Source organism: Piliocolobus tephrosceles, chromosome 8 (genome assembly GCF_002776525.5).
Source record: "Piliocolobus tephrosceles isolate RC106 chromosome 8, ASM277652v3, whole genome shotgun sequence".
Lineage (NCBI taxonomy): Eukaryota > Metazoa > Chordata > Mammalia > Primates > Cercopithecidae > Piliocolobus > Piliocolobus tephrosceles.
In genome coordinates, this window is record NC_045441.1 from 25,325,785 (window position 1) to 25,345,191 (window position 19,407).

The 19,407-nt window shown below is 41.9% G+C and overlaps 1 protein-coding gene across 7 annotated transcripts in view; it reads right to left on the bottom strand.

The window, feature by feature from the left end:
* AOAH (acyloxyacyl hydrolase) overlaps positions 1–19,407 on the bottom strand; it is a 220,240-nt gene that overhangs the window by 136,795 nt on the left and 64,038 nt on the right. For all 7 annotated transcript variants that reach the window (XM_026447149.1, XM_026447152.1, XM_026447156.1 and 4 more), the window contains exon 4: positions 15,075–15,174. In XM_026447149.1, coding sequence (XP_026302934.1) covers positions 15,075–15,174 — 100 coding nt within the window. The remainder of the gene's footprint in view (positions 1–15,074; positions 15,175–19,407) is intronic.

The window sequence follows — 19,407 nt, forward strand, 5'->3', positions numbered from 1 at the left end:
GCTCAAAGAAATGACACAATTTAACCAGGCCAGTCTGCAGGCACAGCTGAGATTAGCACTCTAGTTTCTGGACTCCAGCGCCTTTCCCACCACTGAAACATTGTTTTCCAAGAGTGAAGTAAGCCTGAAATTTTAACATAAGCAAGAAAATAGGATTGATGAGGTTTCACCAGGGCTTGGGGAATGGCAAGTGTTGCTCCCATGGAGTGAAGACGGTTTAATGCAAAAGATCAGATACCGAGGGGGAGAGGACTGGCTCTGGGTGTCAAAAAGCCATGCACCTGGGTGGAAATTCGTGCAACCCAGGTACAAGCATGGTGGCAGGTATATGAGTGGTAAGAAAGCAGAAAGAAGTATTCTTCCAGTCAGTCATTACTTTGTGCAGTTGTTCATTCTGTTCATTTATTTTACAAATATTTACTTAGTGTTTATGTTTGATATGGTTTGGATTTGTGTCCCTGCCCAAATCTCATGTCGAATTGTAACCCACAATATTGGAGGAGCGGCCTGGTGGGAGGTGATTGGAACATGGGGGTGGATTTCCCCCTTGCTCTTCTCATGGTAGTGGGTGAGTTCTCATGAGATCTGCTTGTTTAAAAGGGTGTAGCACTCCCTTTGCTCTCTCTTCCTCTTGCTCTTGCCATGTAAGAGGTGCCTGCCTCCCCTTTGCCTTCTGCCATGATCGTAAGTTTCCTGAGGCCTCCCCAGCCATGCTTCCTGTACCAGCCTGCAGAACTATGAGCCAATTAAACCTCTTTTCTTTATAAATTATCCAGTTTCAAGTATCTCTTTATAGCAGTGCAAGAATGGACTAATACAATGTTGTGCCATGAATTACATGCTGGGGACATAGTAGGGAATGAGACATCAAGGCTGTTACAGTGTAGGAGAGAAGATTGACGGTAAACACTGTAATTAGAAAACAGTTTAGAAAGTGTTAAGTAGTAGTTGCTATTCTCCCTCTTTTATAGATGTAGTAAACTGAGGCTTACAGTAGGTAAATAACTCCCCCAAAATCACAGAGCCAATGAGTGGCACAGTCCAGATCCACTTCAGACCCACTTGGCACAAAGTCCATGCTTTTTCACTCTGCTCTGGGAGATGTTAAAAGGTGTGCTAAAAAAGAAACATTTTTTTTTAAGTTTAAAAAAGTTTGGAAAATCTGAGAATGAATTCCTACCTTGAGAAAGACACACCACGCATTCGTATATTCAAGGCTTTGGGCCGCTTTGTGGGAATAAATATTATTTAGATTGGGCATTTCCAAAACATTCAAAAGTCCATTCAGCTGTATTAACTACAATGGTAAACATTCAAAGATGATAGCAAACAGGCGATCCTCAGGGACACAACAGAATGTCCTGAGACATTTTTAGCGTATTGGTGAATTGCACAGGACACATTCAGTAAGTGGGCTTTCTAAGGTTCTGTGATGTTAAAGAATTGAATTCTGGTACACTTAGAAAGGAAAGAAAAATAGTGTTTTTAGACATGAGTTTCTACAGTGAACAATTTTGAGTGATCAAGTTCTCTGTTATCAATTATAGCATCAGAAGATTTGAAAAGTACAAAACGTGCCTTTGTTCACTTCACACGTTTGACAGCAGTGACAGATTCTCACAAAGGAGAAAGCCCCTGGGAAGTAAAATTATGATTTGAAACGGGCGTTTTTTTATTGTCAAAGAGCATGCATGAATGAGGGGGGAGGTGGGAGGTGGGGGAGACTGCTCATCTACCCCAGATCTTTTCTAAAAGTTAATTAGGATGGGTTGTTCCTCACACCCAAATTCACTGGTATAAATTGATTTTGAAAATGGAGCAAGATTTGAAAGATGAGATCCTCCAGGGACTTTACTACCCACTGGAGGAGGGAAGTGCATAAATAATTACAGCATGAGGCAGAGTCTGTACCCTCCACCCCAACCAAATTCTTGGGTTGAAACCTTAATCTCCCTATGATGGTGTTTAGAGGTGGGGCCTTTTGGTAGTGATTAGGTCATGAGGCTGGAGCCTTCACGATGGGAGGAGTGCCCTTATGAGAAGAGGCTAGAGAGAGCCAACTCTCTTTTCTCCATGTTAGAACAAAGCGGTCTGCAGCCAAGAAGAAGTCCCTCGCCAGAACCTGACCCTGTTGGCACCGTGATCTTGGACTTCCAGCCTCCAGAACTGTGAAAATACATTTCTGTTGTTTGTAAGGCACACAGTCTAGGGTACTTTGTTAGAACAGCCCTGACTAAGACAGGCAGATCAGAAAGAGCCAACAGAGAGGTACAGAAAAGGGCTTCAAGGCAATTTCTATTCAGTAGGAAGACAAAGGCAAGAAGTTCCACTGCTTATGGGTTTTTAACAAATAGTGGCATGTCTAGCCTTTGAGTGGAATTTGTAGGTCTGTTATTATATCTGCATTCTGCTGCATCCCACAGTGGCAATTTTCCAATACTCAGGATTTAGCTCTATCAAAGCCCAATTTGGTTTTTAGGTTCTGACATTTTCCAGCTCCAATGAGCATTTATGACTTTAAATTATATGCAAGAAATGAAGTCTGTTGACATCATTTTCTTCTTCCAGGGGTGAAAAAGAAGGGTAAAAGTAAAAGAAAAAATGCATCTTTTAAATGCATCCCCTTTTATCATTGAATATCTCTTCTTCATACATATTTTACCCTTAGCTAAATTTTCTTCTTTCCTGCTTCTAGGCTAATTCTGCATTGTATAGCTATTAGTATCATCAGAGTATTTAATCACACTCTTGCTATTGCTTCCTATTCTCCAGGCAATACCTTTCTTAAAAAAAGCCTTATTTTAAACAGCATTATTCCCACCGACTCCTTTTCCTGACATTATTTTTCATTGTTTTTACTACTACCATCACATACCACTCTGTTGTAGAGTTCTTAGTGTTCACACCATAGAGGTTCTTCTATGCTTCAAGTTCTATACCAAATATCGTACATAGTTTATCTCTAAATTTTATACTAACTTTGTAAAATAGGAAATAACAGTTCTTAACTCTACTTTGTAAATGAGAAATCCAAGACCCAGTGCTGAGTGAATTGTTCTAGGCTTCACAACTAATACCATTGGTCCATTTTGACTGTTTCTTCCCTAGTATTTGGGCTCATAAACAAGCTCTCCAGTATAGGCTCTGTGGTCTATTCTTATTTATAGCATGTTGTCCTATTCTTTACACAAGTGGTTTCTGGCAAATTTTGGGTTAATCAGATGGTGGGTATGGTTCAGTCGTAAGAGTCTTTTGTTACATAGTCTTTTACTTTTTTTTCTATTTGCCTTCAGGTTGTATGATCAGTCTTACTCTATATTACACAACACATCAATTATTTGTATTAGTTTCCTATTGCTGCTGTAACTAATGACCGTAAACTTAGTGGTTGAAGACAACATGAATATTCTTTTACAGTTCTGGAGGTAAGAAATGCAGGGCTAAAATCAAGGTGTCTGCAGAGTTGATTCCTTTTGCAGGTTCCCAGGGAGAACCCATTCCTTGCCTCTTCTAGTCTTTGGTGCTGATGGCTTCATGGCTCTGAACGCTGCCTCTGTTGTCACATTTTTTTCTCTTGCTCTGATCCTAATGCTTGCCTCTTGTAAGGATTCTTGTGATCACATCAGCCTCACCCAGATAATCCAGGACAATCTCCCCATCTAAAATCCTTAACTAAATTACACCCCCAAAATTCCTTTTGCTGTCTAAGGTAACAGACAGTTACTGGGGGCTCGGATGTCAACTTGGGAGGTGGTGTTAGATCATTCTTTCTATCATACTTCTCATTCAACAAATAGTTGTTGAGTAATCAATGCATGCAGTGAACTCTGTTCGGCTCTGGGAAAATTTCAGGGACTAGCACTATGTTTGAGGAATAAAACAGCCAGACTGTCTCTGCTTTCAAGGAGTTTACACCCTAACAGAAGATGCAGACATTAAATAATAATTTTATAATTATTGAATTGCAATTGTCATAAGTGCTGGAAAAATGGAGTGTGAAGAATGGAGAGGAGTCATGTAGGAACTGGCTTAATTTTGGGCATCAGGGAAAACTTCTTAGAGGGAATGCCTTCGAGCTGAGCTCTAACAGGGGTGATTAATTAAGTGAAGATGAGGGCCAAGAGTGGATGCTGGGAGACCAGTGATTAAAGCCTTAAAACTCAAAGGATCTTTTAGAACCATTCCCAATCATTAGTGTCATTAGCTTTTCTTGAGCTGAGGGAATTAATAAGCATGTTCTCGAGAGAGACAGTTGTCATTTTCTGAATTTCTCAAAAGCAGGCAAGAAAAATGTTCATATCTCAAATATCATAGAAATACCTTCCTTGGAATAATTTGATTTCTTCCACTTATCAGAAGTCAATAGTAACATAACATTTGCATTACTTTTGCTGTTCTTTGAAGAGTCTTAACACCTCTGTGAGTTTACTAGCCCCCATATCAGTCTTTATACAAGTTTAAGTAGATAAATTAACAAGATTTCAAATATGGGTGTTAACAAAAATACAGCTTTGAATCTCCGGCAAGATCATGTGAAATGCTTGGAGAAAAGATTGAACAATAGAGCACAAGTCCAGACATAGTGTTCCAATGCCATCCTCAGTTCTCTTAGAATTCTCTCTTTTTTTTGAGATAGAGTCTCGCTCTGTCACCCTGGCTGGAGTGCAGTGGTGTGATTTGGGCTTCACTGCAACCTCCGCCTCCTGGGTTCAATCCTGTCTCAACCTCCCAAGTAGCTGGTATTACAGGTGCATGCCACCACGCCTGGCTGATTTTTTTATTTTTAGTAGAGATGGGGTTTAACCATGTTGGCCAGGCTGGTCTCGAACTCCTGATCTCAGGTAATCCTCCCGCCTCAACCTCCTGAAGTGCTGGGATTACAGGCATGAGGCACCGCGCCTGGCTCTCTTAGAGGTTTAAGCCTTCACATATAAAGACAGCAACTTAATTTTGTGGTCTCTGGTATTGAAAGCCTTTTCTGCTTCTGTGATAATTTATTGCCTAATCATCAAAGAGCTTTGTGAAGTCAAAATATATAGGAAGGGGATAAAATCTCATTTTAATTTTTCACTTTTTAAATTATAAGAAGGGGTGAGCATTTTCTCCTACATTTTCAGTCCTTTGATCTTTTTCCCTAAACCATTTGTTTGTGGGCTTTGCTTACTTTTTTTTTTCTTTTTGATTTTTTTAGGAGCTCTTTGAATCAAAGAGAAAATAATTCATTGTGTGGCATATTACAAAACATTTACCCAGTATGCCATTTGTCTTCTGACTTTGTGAAGGGGCAAGATTTTGCTAGTTAGATGTATTAATGTTTCCCTTTGTGACTTTTCAAGCACAAATTACAAATACAATTGCTCAGGGTTTTATAGCTCCATTTTTTTAAAAGTGATTCAGTCTTTAATCATTTGGGATTTATTTTGCTATAAGGTATAGATAAGCATCTAGCTTAAATTTTTTTCAAATGTCTAGTCTTTAGTTTATTGTATTTTTTGACTAATCCCGTGTTTTAGCACTGATTAGAAATGCTATTTTCATCAAAAACAAGAATCGCAAATACATTGGGGTTTATTTCTAGACACTATATTTTGCTCCATTTTAAGCTGACTTTCTGTGTCTAGAAGGCTATATTCCCTTGTCACTTATTTCATTGTTCATCATTTCCTCAGATGGTTAAAGAGGAACTTTTAAAAACATTGTCAATTATACAACTTTACAACCAACAATTTGAATTTTGATTTTTTTTTTCTGTAAAGTTAAGATAATGGAATAACCTTATAATTGTGTGGGAGGATTTTAGATGATGTATATATGCTAAGTACTTAGTCCAATTTCATGTCAGTTGTCATTGCCTTTTATTCTATAGCCCCTAATGTGTACACACACAATAGAAGCTTAGTAAAGCTTTGAGCTTCAAGTCCAGGTGGGCTGGCACCAGGATCTGTGCTCTTCAACATCATGTTGAATTGTCTCTTAGTTAGAGGTAGGAGAGAAATTTGATTTCTCTGGAAAGCTGGAGGGGAATGAGTGTTCTGTGAGGTTTGTTTTTATATTTAATTTTTTAGAATGGGAGAGACTTGAGCGGCTTACTAGGCCTTCTCGTTTTCTTCTTGGGGTGTAGTTAACTTCAATGCACCTTTGTAATTAGTCAGCACATTGTTTTGAGAAAATCCATAGAAAAGGAATGAATTCCAAAGAGTTTGGGTCTAAAACCTTTAGTTCCCTCTGTCTTTCTAAGAGGCCTTATTTCTAGGGGACTGGGGACTGGAAACCCAGTAGCTGAGGTTGAGTTGATGAATCAATCAGAAAAGGGATAGAAATCAAGGAATGGTTGGGGAAAAGGATGCAGTTAGAGGGCAAGTGGGGATCCATGGTTTTGGGTGTGTGGGAGGTGAGAAGCAGGAGAAGGGACAGTGCTTTCAGTCTTGTCAATGACAGCTTTCAGGCTTGCGTCAGCCTCCAGCACAACAGTTCGCACCCTTCAGTGCTCGTCAAAAGCGTTATGCAAGTGCAGATGCTAAAACCCCACGGAGGAATACCAGAGCAGGCGCCCTGGGGTGAGCCCCATGTTTATTTCTGAAAACTGCTTCACATTCTCAAAGAAGCCGAATGCTTTGATCTCTCATATAGTCCACTGAGAGCAGATACATCCTCACAAGGGAGAAAGGAAGGTATGTTCAGGACTGCCCTTCTCATCCTATTTTTTACTCAACAAATCTTACAGAGCACCTACTATGTGCCAGGTACTATGCCAGTCCAGGAATAAGATGGTGAACAAGAAAGACATGGTCCTTATGTTCAGATGGTATCAAAGAAATAAATAAAGTGCTGTGAGAGAGCGGGAAAGGGGACCTTTTTCAGAGAGGTTGGTCAGGGAGGGCCTTTCTGGAGAGGGGGTTCTTAAACCAGCAAGTGGACAAGGTGCTGGTCATGCAGGGAACTGGGAGTTCTAGATAAAGGGCCCAGCACAAGGGGCTGATGCAGGCGAGGCAGAGTGTGCTGGCCAAACTCTACTCTACCCTGAAGGAGTCACCTCCACTCCTGCTCCCTCCAGGTTGAGCTTAGCCCTCATCTGCTGGGGTTTCCATTCCTCCTTGCACCCTGTGTGAGAGCACTCATCTCTTCTCACCGTTTGTCTATAAGCCTGCCTCTCCTGCTAGAATATCCATTTACATTGCTATTGCCTGCCACATTTGCTGGAATACTGTTCTACGTAATTCATTCTACATAAATATTTGCTGGCTGATAAAAAGAAAAACAATTATTCTGTAGAAAGTATGAGACTTCAGGAAAGTCTCTCCGTTTTCTAGGTATCAGTAGACTTATTTATAAAATGACAGAATCATATGTGTCCTACAGACTTGGGATGGTCAAAAGAGATAACTTATTAGGTACCTGGCTGTAGGATTGGTACACGGTAAGTGTTCAAGAAATGTTTCTTGAGGCATGACTAAGCGAGTGAATATCTCAGTGGTTTGTTACTGAGAAAGTTGGGATATTGTGCAAGATTCTTGAAAATTAATGTGTTTATGATATTTTATGAAAACTAAAACTAAAGCTGCCTTTACTTCCCTCTGGCTCTGAGAAGTGACTACTCTGAATGTGCTCTAGAATCTATGCTAAACACAGGCAGTGCTGATGTGAAGAGCTGCAGGGTCTTCCAGGGCCCTGGGTTGATCAGATTCCACTCAGTACTTACGAGGCTTGAGTAAAGGCTTTAAGCCTCAACTGCAAAACACGTTTGATAATTATACCTATAAAATAGAGTTTGACCCTGTGATATTGGGTTAAAATCAGAGATACATCCACAAACACACACACAGAGACACACATACAGACACAGAAACAATTGTAGGTATTTGTGTATACTTGGGTTGTACACACACATGCTTTACTTAGCACTCCACAAAGAAGACCAGGACCTAAGAAGGCCAATAAGCAATGACATCCCAGTAGCAATGGGCACACCTAGCACCCAAATCTTGGTTTCCAAATGTCATTCTCCAACAAAAGGGACCAGGTCTCCTTAGGGACATGCTGACTCAAGGACAGGGGCAGAAGAATACAAGATAACAAGATGAGCCTGGATCATCTGGTAGTACCAGAACATAAAGTAGTATGGAAGAAAAAGAAGTAGGATGAAGGCATGTCAAAAGGACACGGGAGCCACCCTAAGCTTCCAATGGTAGCAAAACTGGAAAACTGGATACATTTGTGCAATAAAATAGTGTATATTTGAATTATAACTCAAAGTATAAAGTACATATACATGAATCTGTGCTAATATAAATAAATGATTGGCTAATTAAATAAATTAGGGAGGAGAGAGATGTTTTTTACGTAGAAGAATTTCAAAAGATATATGTAGACATTCCATGTTCTGGGAGCGAGGGCTTGGTCCACCCTGGCCTCACTGAGTGTAGGAGGCTGGACTTAAGGACTCACTTCTAAAGAACAGAGTAGAGGAAAAGGGGGGAAATAGTGACTTTGCAGTTGGGAAGCCTGGCAAATGACCCTTTCACCGAGTAATGAAGGTTGATCTCACCAGCAATACCATGTGGCATCATTTAACCCTGATAGGATGTGATGAGAAGGATGCTTCACCCCTGTGGTGTTCTTTCCAAAAACCCCTAACACTGTTGAACCAAGATGAAGACATGAACAAATCCCAATTCAAGGAACATTTTACCGACGTGCTTAACCTGTATCCCTGAAAACTGTCAAGGTCATGAAAAACAAGGAAAGATGAAGAGTCTGTCACAGACCACAGGTCACTAAGGAGACATGAAAAAGAAATGCAATGCATGTCCTGGACTAGATCCTAGAACAGAAGAGGACATTAGAGGAGAAACGGGTGCAATCCAAATAAAGTCTGGGCTTGAGTTGCTACTAAGGTATATACAGTAGTAATATTGACTTCTTTAGTTTTGACTAAGTAATAGTAAAATGTTCACATTGTGGGGAATTAAACTTGGGTGAACAGTATACTCTCTTGCAGTATCCTCACAACTTTTTGTAAATCTGAAATTATTACCAAAAAACTCTTATTAGAAATAACAGAGTTTGGGGGAGACTAGACAATAACACATCTGACAGTGTGTTGTGAGCTCATAGGGCTAAAAACAGCATTATGAGCATCAGGTTCTGTGGATTGTGCAGAATGAAATGTAGTGATTACAGAGTCTCAGGAAGTGTCCAATTTCCTGTCCATGTTTAATTCTTTTTCTAAACATGACCACCTGAGACCACCTACTAAAAGAGATGCCAGGTATTTTATTTGACACCTAGTGTTTAAAAAATAAAAGTGAATTCCTGAGGTCAGCTTGTTTATTGCTTAGGTGAACCAGAATTTGTCATGTGTCACTTTCTCATATAAAGAGTGCAAATGTACTTATTGCCAAACCCATTTATGTCACTTGCCTGGTAGTTTGGATTCCAGGGAAATATGATTCCCTGTGCATACACAGCCTCCCCCACACTCAGCATCAGAGAGCTTTTGGTTCTTGTAGAAACCCAACTCACTGTGGGAAAAGCTGTTTCAAAGTCTGGGTTGCTTTCCAAAGGCAGCAGGTCTCCCCGCCACCCAGCAGTTTAGGAGGCCCCAGGGAAATAGGGAGAACCTCTCTCCACACAAGGCTTACATTCTGAATATGATTCTCTTTTAATGTAGATCAAAGTGGCTGAAGTCTTGAGTGTGCCTTGGAGATGTTGGTAAATGCAGCATGTTCCTCCAGCACTGCTGTGGTTAGGAAAGGGGTCAGTTCAAAGCTATGAAGTCTGCTTGGAGATATCAAGGTTTGGGGACCCAAATGGGAGTGGCTTAAAGCTAAGGAGGCTCCAGGATGCTTCTGGCTCAACCTAGGGCTCATGCAATGTAACACTCTGATCCAAAAAAGAGAGCTTTGAAGAGCCACTGGGTACACATGAATAAGCTGCATTCGGTTTTCAATTTGTGAGCTGTGGTGTCAGAATCATGGTTTTGGACACCGTGGGAGGGCTGGGGAGGGCTCAAGGGAGAGCCAGGTGCACGAGCGCCTGCGAGTGCGCACACACACACACACACACACCCCAGCAGCAATCAATGCGCTGTTTTGTGTGCAAATGAGAGGAGTGGTAAAAATAAACTCCCAAGATAGGCAACACAAAACCACCCCAGTGGTCTTTGCAATGAGGCCTGCAGCTATTTTTCCTTCCCTTTCCTCCCTGTCCCTCTTCTCTTCCTCCTTTTCTCCTCTCTCCTTTTTCTTCTTCTTCTTCTTGTACCAGTGGGACATTGTAGATTTTTCTCACTTTAATTAATTATGGATGAAGTTTGTCCTTTTTGAGCATACAGTAGACAGTGGTAGGGAGACATGTCCACAGGACCGGCAAGAAGTGGGCCTGGAATTTCAGGTGGGCTGTAGATGATGAATAGGGGTTCACCGTGAGCCCCAAATGCAGTTCCACCTTTAACATTTGGCCCCACTGAAGCCAAATCTCTGTTGCTCTGCGCTGTTTGCTTCTGCGCTGTGAGCTCCCTGATACAAAGGGGCCCATCCATCCCCTCCATCCCTGCAGCATGCATATCACAGGGGAGACGGCTTGCATCACATTATTAGTATTGTACTACAGTCTGAAATGTGTGCAAAGCCAGACATAGAGGGTGCAGAGTCCTCCTTATGAGGAATTAGCTGGCCCAGGAGCAGTGGTTCCATTCAAAGTGACAATGACCACAGAGTCTCAGTGAGGCAGAGAGCACAGTGAATGAGAATTTGGGCTTTAAGACAAACAGATCTGGGGATGAATCCTCTCATGTTCCTCACTAGCTGTATAGCCTGGGAAATTCCTTAATTTCTCCAACTCTCAAAATTCCTTAACTGTAAAATAAATATAGACCTAAGAGCACTGTTAAATGAGACCACACATGTCAGTCAAGTGCAGAGGCTGGTAGGCCATCAATATATACTAGCTTCTGCTATTTTCATTTTTATCCATATACCAAGTAAGTATGTGCCTGGCATGGTGGAGAGAACAAAGACAGGCAAGGTATAGGCCTGCCCGCCCCCATGTGCACACATCCTAGTGAGAAGATCTATGAAACTTTAGTATCTTGATGTCTCTCTGCCACACCTTCCTCATCTATAAAGGGTGGACAACCATACCTACTCCATAAGAATAAACGCATGAATACACATAAGCATTTAGAACAATATTAGCACATTGTAAGTGCTCGAACAGTTATTTTACAATGATTGTTCAAAGGAGAGTTAACATTTGGTTGGAACAGTTGGGAATTACTCTACAGAGAAGGTGACCATTGACATGAGCTTGAGAGATGCCATGGAGTTGATAAAGGTGGTCTGGGTAGAGGGAATGATGAAGACCCAAGGTGCAGGGTGGGAGGGTTGGGGATGGCTCAAGGGAGAGCCAGTCACTTGTTGCAGCACAGGATTCACCAACCTGAGGGAAAGGCAAGTCAAAGGCCCTGAAAAGCTAAGTGAAAATTTGTATTTAGTTGTGTAGATAACGTGGAGATCCCAAGCTCTGTTCAGGATCAGATGTATGCACCAGAAAAATCAGTGAGGGCTTGACATGAGGAAAGTCAGAATTTCCATCAAGGATGCAAATGAGAAGCTAGTGGCACATCATCCACTCATTGAGCCAATACACATTTCCTTGGTATGGGTGAGGCACCGACCTAGACACTGGGTGTACGGTGGTGAACAAGACAGAATTTACCATCCTGGAATTCAGAGCCTAGTGGGAGAGACAGGCAGGAAGTCACACAGGGACACACCTTGTAAAGTAGCAAGTTCAAGAAAGGAATATACAGGAGCTATGACAAGAGGGCTATCTAATAGGGTCAGCCTCCCTGAAGAAGTGACATATAAGCTGAGCCACGAACGATGGAGAGGGATAATCTACCAAGTGGAAGGACAGAGTGAGAAATTGCTTTCCAGGCAAATGGTTGGGCTGCAGTGGGAAAGTCGTATTTTATCCTACAGCAAGGCATTCCTGGCATCATTGTGGAAAATGTATTAGAAAGAGGGAAACAGCACATTTGGTTGGACTCACTGGGACACTATAGCAGAAGCTACATCAAAGACAGGTGAGGGAATTCTACATGAAATGATGCTGTTCAGCCAACATGGGATGAAGCTCACAGGCAGAAGCCAGACACAAAGGAGCGCATGCTGCGCGAGGCCTTTGATACGACATTCAAGGATAGTTTCCTAAAAATGAACTAGCCGGTGGCGACTGACTTTGGAATAGTGGCTACTCTGAGGACTATTGACTAGGAGAGTCAAGAGAATTCCTTGTGGGGGGCTGAACGTTATCTACATCTGCATCTGTATCTTCACCCGCCTTCAGTAGGTAATGTAAGGTCAGCTGAGAGAAAGGATGAGAGAGAGACCCAAGCTTAGGCAAGCCTTCATTTAACTTGCTGGCTGCTCTACTACAGACAGAGGAGGCAGTCTTGAGCTTACAAAATGAGGGGCTTATCTGGGGGAGAGAGACCCTGGGGTTGTTTGTTGGTTAACTCTGCCACAGATCACCTTGTGATGTTTATGGTACCAGAGGGTGTAGGTAAAGTTTGTTTATGTTTTTTACTACTTTTTTTTGTGCGACCTTCCCCTGTGCGGTCTGCATGGTTTGTAACTGGGGTTTGCTTTATTGCAGCAAGGCCTGATAGGTAAAGTCTGCTGGCTTTACCAGGGTGCCTAGATAAGGGCTGAGAAATGTAAAGTCTGCTTGGGGGAAGGGGAGGGGTGACACAAAGAGGTTTGCGGGGGGCGGGGGACGGGTTGTGTTGGCAATACCAAGAAGCTTTTTTGGGGGCAGTTTGTCCCTAACAGGTAGGTAATTCCACCTAAGCATTCATACATGCTATGTAGGAGTGACTTGTAAAATGATAAAAAGGTTTGCTATATACCATTGAAAAATGGATGCTCAAAATGTAATGTTAAGGGAACAAAGTAGAGTATAAAATTGTGTATACACTATCATGACTCTCAAAGAAATTATCAATACAATATAATTTATTTGAAAAATCAAAAGGAAGCACACATTTCGACATCTGTTGTTTCTGGTGGTAGGATTTCAGCTGACTGTTGTAAGAAGACACCCCAGGGGAGCTTCTGAAACATTGACACCACGGTTAGAGCTCAACCAATCTCTGAGTAGAACAATGGGGGTGTGAACCCAGTTCCGTTCTTTCCTCAGGAAGTGACTTACAGGAAGTCACATAACTTTTCTAACCCTCAGTTTCCTCCACTGTAAAAAGGAGTCATAATGACGCCTCTATCCTAGGCTTGCTTGGGAGCAAAACAAGATCAAGTGTGAGCCCCTACACCAGCACTGGGCCCACAACGAGTGCCCAGTCAATGTCAGTTACTGCCATTCAGGGGAAGCTCAGAGGCAGAGGAGAGGGAAGCTGTCCATTTATACACCCATTATCCCTCTTTTCTGGATCATCTGCAGAGATGTAGGCTGGAGAGAGGGACCCAAGGCGGAGGGTGAAGGCCTAGAACAGCTGTCAGAGGAAAGTGAAGGGGGCTGTCCAGGAGCAGTTGCAAGCTGCCCAGCAGCACTGAATGCCAGCTGGGGTAGAAGGTGGCGGTTCCCACATGAAATCCTCCAATTCCCTTGTAGCCAAAGAGGTAGTTGAAATGTTACAGAGTTAGGAATTGAGAAGGGGGTCAGGGTGGGAAGACAAGGACGTGAAATTTCAGATGTAAACTCTAGAGAGTATAAAAATAAAGAATGTCATTTTAAATGGGACAGTTTAACGTTGAACTTTTTGTGACTATGTGTAGCTGTGGGTGGAATGTATATATGACATTATAAGGAAATCACAAAAACTGTATCACTTGCATTTCTACACAGAGACCCATTTCTTCCTGGTAATATCAAACAGCAAATATTATATTATGATATAATATTCACATGCTATTTGAACACATGAAAAGTTTTTTTTTTTTTTTTTTTAATTAAAGTTAACTAACTCTTCTAGGTACCAGTGGAGCCCGCAACTCCTCAGGTGGAATTAGGGGAAATGTAATTGGCACTTAGTCGGTAACAGAGGAAGCATGAAATATACATGTACCTTGGGTATTTGTATTTCTTTCTTCCTGCTCAGTGAGACAGGCTTATGACATTCAATACTGTCCATCAGCAAAATCATGGTCATTGGTTAGGCTACAAAGCACTAAAATGGGCTTCATTTTAACATGAATAAAAAGGAAATTACAATTAAAGTAGAAACCTGTTGTGTTATATCCAGAAAAAGTACAATTCAAGAAGGAAGGCATAGAAGTTTTCTTCACAGGGAGCTCCTGAAAATTCATATTCTGTGGCCTAACTGGATTCAATATTATCCTCTCATCCAGAGTGTGGGGAGGGAATTGTGTCAACATTTGCAGCCTCCTCTCCACAATCCAACGAAAAGCTACACAAAAAGATATAATGCACACAGGGTCCTCTGAACAGCTATCACTGAATAATAATGTTATCAATAATGATTACTTAGCAATCATTTTTATTAACACTTTAAAAACTGTATCAGTTACTGTGCTAAGCATTTTTTACATATTAGCTCACCTACTTCCCAAAATAAACCAATGTGAGAGGTAGTTTATCATAACCCATTTTATGAGTAAGAGCAATAAAGCTCAGAGTAGGATGACCAACTGCCCAGAATTTCTCAGGTTGTGGGGCTTTCAGTGCTCATGGTAGGAAAGTCCTGGGCAAACTGGCATGAGTTGGTCTCTATGAGAGTGACTTGCTTGATTTTTAAGCGATAGGGATTTAAACCTCTGCGTCTCTTTTTTCAGATTTCCTACCTACTGGCAGCCCAGTTCAAAATTACAGTCCACAATGGTTGAACAGCAAAGACATTCTTTGTAGCATGGGAGTAGGGATCTAGACTGAAATGCAGAAATATTATTTCTTGCGGGGTAATTGAAAATGTCATCTTGTCTCTCCCTCCCTGTCCCCAAAACACTGAGCGAGTAAAAGCTAAGACTCCCTTTCTAACATTTCCAAAGACCTTGTATGCCACTGGAAACAGATGTTCAGAGTGAGTACACACTCACCTTGGGAAGAGGGTAGAGATGACACAATGGTTGGCCAGTGTTCTGTTTACAAAACTCCAGAGTGTGACATACCACATCCGCATTCATATCTGCGCTAAGCCTGGAGGGAAATGGGGCAAAACAAAGGCTATTCAGATCTCTCAGGCATTAAGAAATAGAAGCTACTGCAAAGAAAAGTAAATCCCCAGAATGGATTCTAATACCCTCAACTCCTTGCAGAGTGGCCTTTGAGCCCAGTCCCAGGGAGCTGCTGGATGGTAATGATTTCCTGCCACGTTGCTCTCTCCAGCATTTAGAATGAGGTCCTAAGAGCGAGGATGGGGCACACACAGCACTGAGCTGCCAGTCAGCCTCTCACGCGAGCGCTGGGATTCTTTTCAGGCAAAGCCACACATAAAATTGGGAAAGAAAAAGTGGACGGGGATGTAATTTGATGGAAACAATATTTTGAAGTTTGGGCCTTTGAAAGATATGGTGACCTTATAGTGAAAAATCATTTACGATATAGCCTTAAACACCTAACCTTATTTTCTTAGGCAGAATCCAAATAATCTATTCTGTTCCCTGATAAACATATTTCTGTCTTTCTTTCTTTCCTTTTTTTCTTTTTTGTGCGGGAGATCGGAGTTTTGTCAGACCTCTGAGCCGAAGTTAAGCCATTACAACCCCTGTGACCTACACATATACGTCCAGATGGCCTGCAGGAGCCAAGAAGTCTGGAGTAGCCAAAGAAAAACCACAAAGAAGTAAAACAGCCAGTTCCTGCCTTAACTGATTAAAATTACAACATTTTATTATTGTGACTTGTCCCTGCCCTATCTTACTGATCAATCGACTTTGTGACATTCTTCTTCTGGACAATAAGTCTTATGATCTCTCCACCGTGCACCTTGCAACCCCATCCTCTGCTAACAATAGATAACCACCTTTTACTGTAATTTTCCATTACTTACACAACTCCTATAAAGCAACCCCTTCCCCATCTCCCTTCGCTGACTCTCTTTTCAGACTCAGCCCATTTGTACCCAAGTGAATAAACAGCTTTATTGCTCACACAAATCCTGTTTGGTGGTCTCTTCACACGGACACCCTTGACATTATTATTACTCAAATCAGACTCCCCAGTTATTCAGGAACAGAGTTGTTTGTTTGTTTGTTTGTTGTTTTTGTTTTTTTGAGACAGAGTCTCGCTCTGTCACCCAGGCTGGAGGGCAGTGGTGTGATCTCGGCTCACTGCAACCTCTCTCCCCTGGGTTCAAGTGATTCTTCTGCCTCAGCCTCCCCAGCAGCTGGGATTATAGGCACCCACCACCATGCCTGGCTAGTTTTTATATTTTTTAGTAGAGACAGGGTTTCACTGTGTTGGTCAGGCTAGTCTTGAACTCTTGACCTCAGGTGATACACCCACTTCGGCCTCCCAAAGTGCTGGGATTATAGGTGTGAGCCACTGCACTAGGCCCAGCATGTTTCTTATTCTTATGGAAGAAAGTACAATGTAACTGACTTGTGTCTCTCCCTGGGGATGGTATAAGGATAATTCTCTTAAAACATTTAGTTTACATCTAGATTCGATGGAGCTAAAACAAACTTTCCATGTCCATTTTTTCTTTCCCACTCCCAAAACTCTTCTTACCAAGAAAAATGAGTATAATTTTTCGAATGATATGAACAAGTATAAACTCTTATTACATTTTACGAGCAAATTATTGATTCAAACCACAAGTCAAACCAAGACAACAAAAACAAAAAAATCCAGCAACACAGGTTGTTAATACCCAGAGACCAATCTTTGTATTCTGCGGAGGGACAGTGATGGAGTCTGGAAGATTCTTTCTTTGGGTTCCTTCCCAGCTCACAAGACCACTTCACTGTCTCCCTTTGCCCCTGGGGGCGGGCTCCTGGTAACTGTGTTGATATGCCATAGCTCCCAGCCAGTTGATTAGATCTCATTAAACTACTGTTTCAAGCAAGACCAATCTGATTCTTTCAAACATTTGGAGTCAGTGTTAAAAATGTTTGGCTTCACCCTGGGCTACCTTCAGAATAAGAGAAGCTAGAGTGAGCTGGGATGGTGCTGTCGTAATTTCCTGCCATGTGAACTAAGTATCTGGAAAGCCAGTCTGCAGGATGGGTTCTGAGGGCAGAACCCAGAGGGTGTGCAGCGAGGAAGCTGGAGGAGAGCACACTCCCTGGGTTCCTTTGGTTTACTGGTTCTATTTTCAGTCTCTTTCAGAGGGCTGGGTACTTTTCTGCCCTTCAGTCCCATGATCTGTGTGCTCTAGGCTCTTATAATGAATCCACTCCAACCTCTCCCCACCCAACTATTATAACAACTACCTCTACAATCACTGCAATGACTAACACCTCTCTTCTCCCTCGAGCCTCCTCCTTTTTCCCTTTCATCTTGTGATTGAAAGCAGCAGCAGCTCACACATGGGCCAGCCCTTATGCACCCCTGGGTTAGCATTGGAGTGCATGGCGCCTTTTAATCCCTGGCCTGAATGTGAGTCACTGAATCTGCTTGCTCCCTGCACTCTCCTCTCTGCTTTCTTTCCCTGATGCCCATTTCACAGACTCAATTAGGTTGTCTGCTCTGCCAAAGGAATTTTACACCTGGGCATGCAGAATAACAAATGGAATTTAGAAGGATAAAAAGCAAAGAAAACAGAGCAGAAAAACACTCTTGATTTTCACTTTGTGAGTAAGCAGCAGTTATAATGGTTGCTAAACATCAAAATATCCTTAAAAATCTCTAAAAATCTTGTCTTGGGACCACTACACCTCCAAACACTGGGAGGTGCCTTGAGTGTTTATTTCTATCATGCACCTTCCGGTAGAAAGAACTACCCTGTGTTAATGAAAATGTACCTTATCCAAGCCCGTCACAGAAAGGGGGGCCACCTTGGAAATCTCCAAATATTTTTAGGATAACCAACATGTGAAAACAGGCTGGAACTATGGCCACTCAAATTTCATTCCAGCTGAATGCGGCAAACAGTGTGGCTGGCAAAATGGTTTGTCAATCTTCTGTGAACACCTGAGTTAAGAGGGAAATGCAGAGTTCATCATGAAAGTCACCTGCTTAGCCCCAGGGTCCCTTCAAGGGAAGTCAGGGGGTAAGACTGCAACTAAAAGTATCAAAGACACCATCCCTTTTAAGCAGTGAAGCAGGCTGCTTGTTGCAGATAAAGTCCATTACCAATCTAATGTCTACCAGGGGTCAGTAAATCGCGAGAGGATGGCTGTTTTCACACATCTGTTCTCAACTTAATTGTTCATTTATTTAACTGATGACTGCTGGTAGTTAGTAGACTCAAGAAAGTGATAAATAGGGCTCTGGTTAATCTTTGTTTTTAACCTAAGGCCAGTATCCCATCTGTGGCAATCCAGGACTAGCACAGCCAACTCATCACGTGATATACAAGACCTATTCTCTTTTCCATCCCTAATAGGGCACAACTTCAAGCAAGCAAACTTGAATGTGAGAGCGGAGATGTGGACCACTCAGAGAGTGAGGCTGGCCAGCTCTGAACTGGGGAGTAGAAGAGGAGAACTGGACATGTGGTGTCCCTCTAGGTCCTCTAAGATAGAGATTCATCATCAAAAAGACATAAAGTGACAAGTACTCCTTTGGATGAAAAGAGAAAATGCTGAACTCCATAAATTCACACAAATTTAAAACCATTAGAATGTGTAAGATGCATAAGAAGTGGCAGTATGGTGTGTGTACTCTTGCTAAGCCTTGGGACAGAAGGCCTAGACTAAGCATCATTTGCTGAATCTTCAAGCAGTCTGCAAACTCATAGGAACCATTCCCACCTTTTCTTTCTCCTAGAGCAGCAAATAAAGCCAAGAGAGTCACATTTTTCACTTTTAAAAAGACTTTTTCTTTTGAGTAGTTTTAGGTTTACGGTGAGATTGACAGGAAAGTACAGAGATGTCCCATTGACCTCCTACCCCCACACATGCATAGGCTCCCCTATTATCAATATCTGCCACCAGTAATTTCTTAAAATTGATAAACCTGCACTGGCACATTATTATCGTCCAAAGTGTTTAGTTCACCTTAAGGTTCACTCTTGGTGTTGTATACTCTACAGGTTTGGACAAATGCATAATGACTGGTCTTCACCATTATAGTATCATACACATTAGATTACCACTGCCCTAAAAATCCTCTGTCTTATGCCTATTTGTCTCTCTCTCCATCCTAACCCCTGGTAACCACTGATATTTTTGTGGTCTCCATAGTTTTGCCTTTTCCAGAATGTCACATAGTTGGAATCATACAGTATGTAGCCTTTTCAGATTGGTTCTTCTCACTTAGTAATAT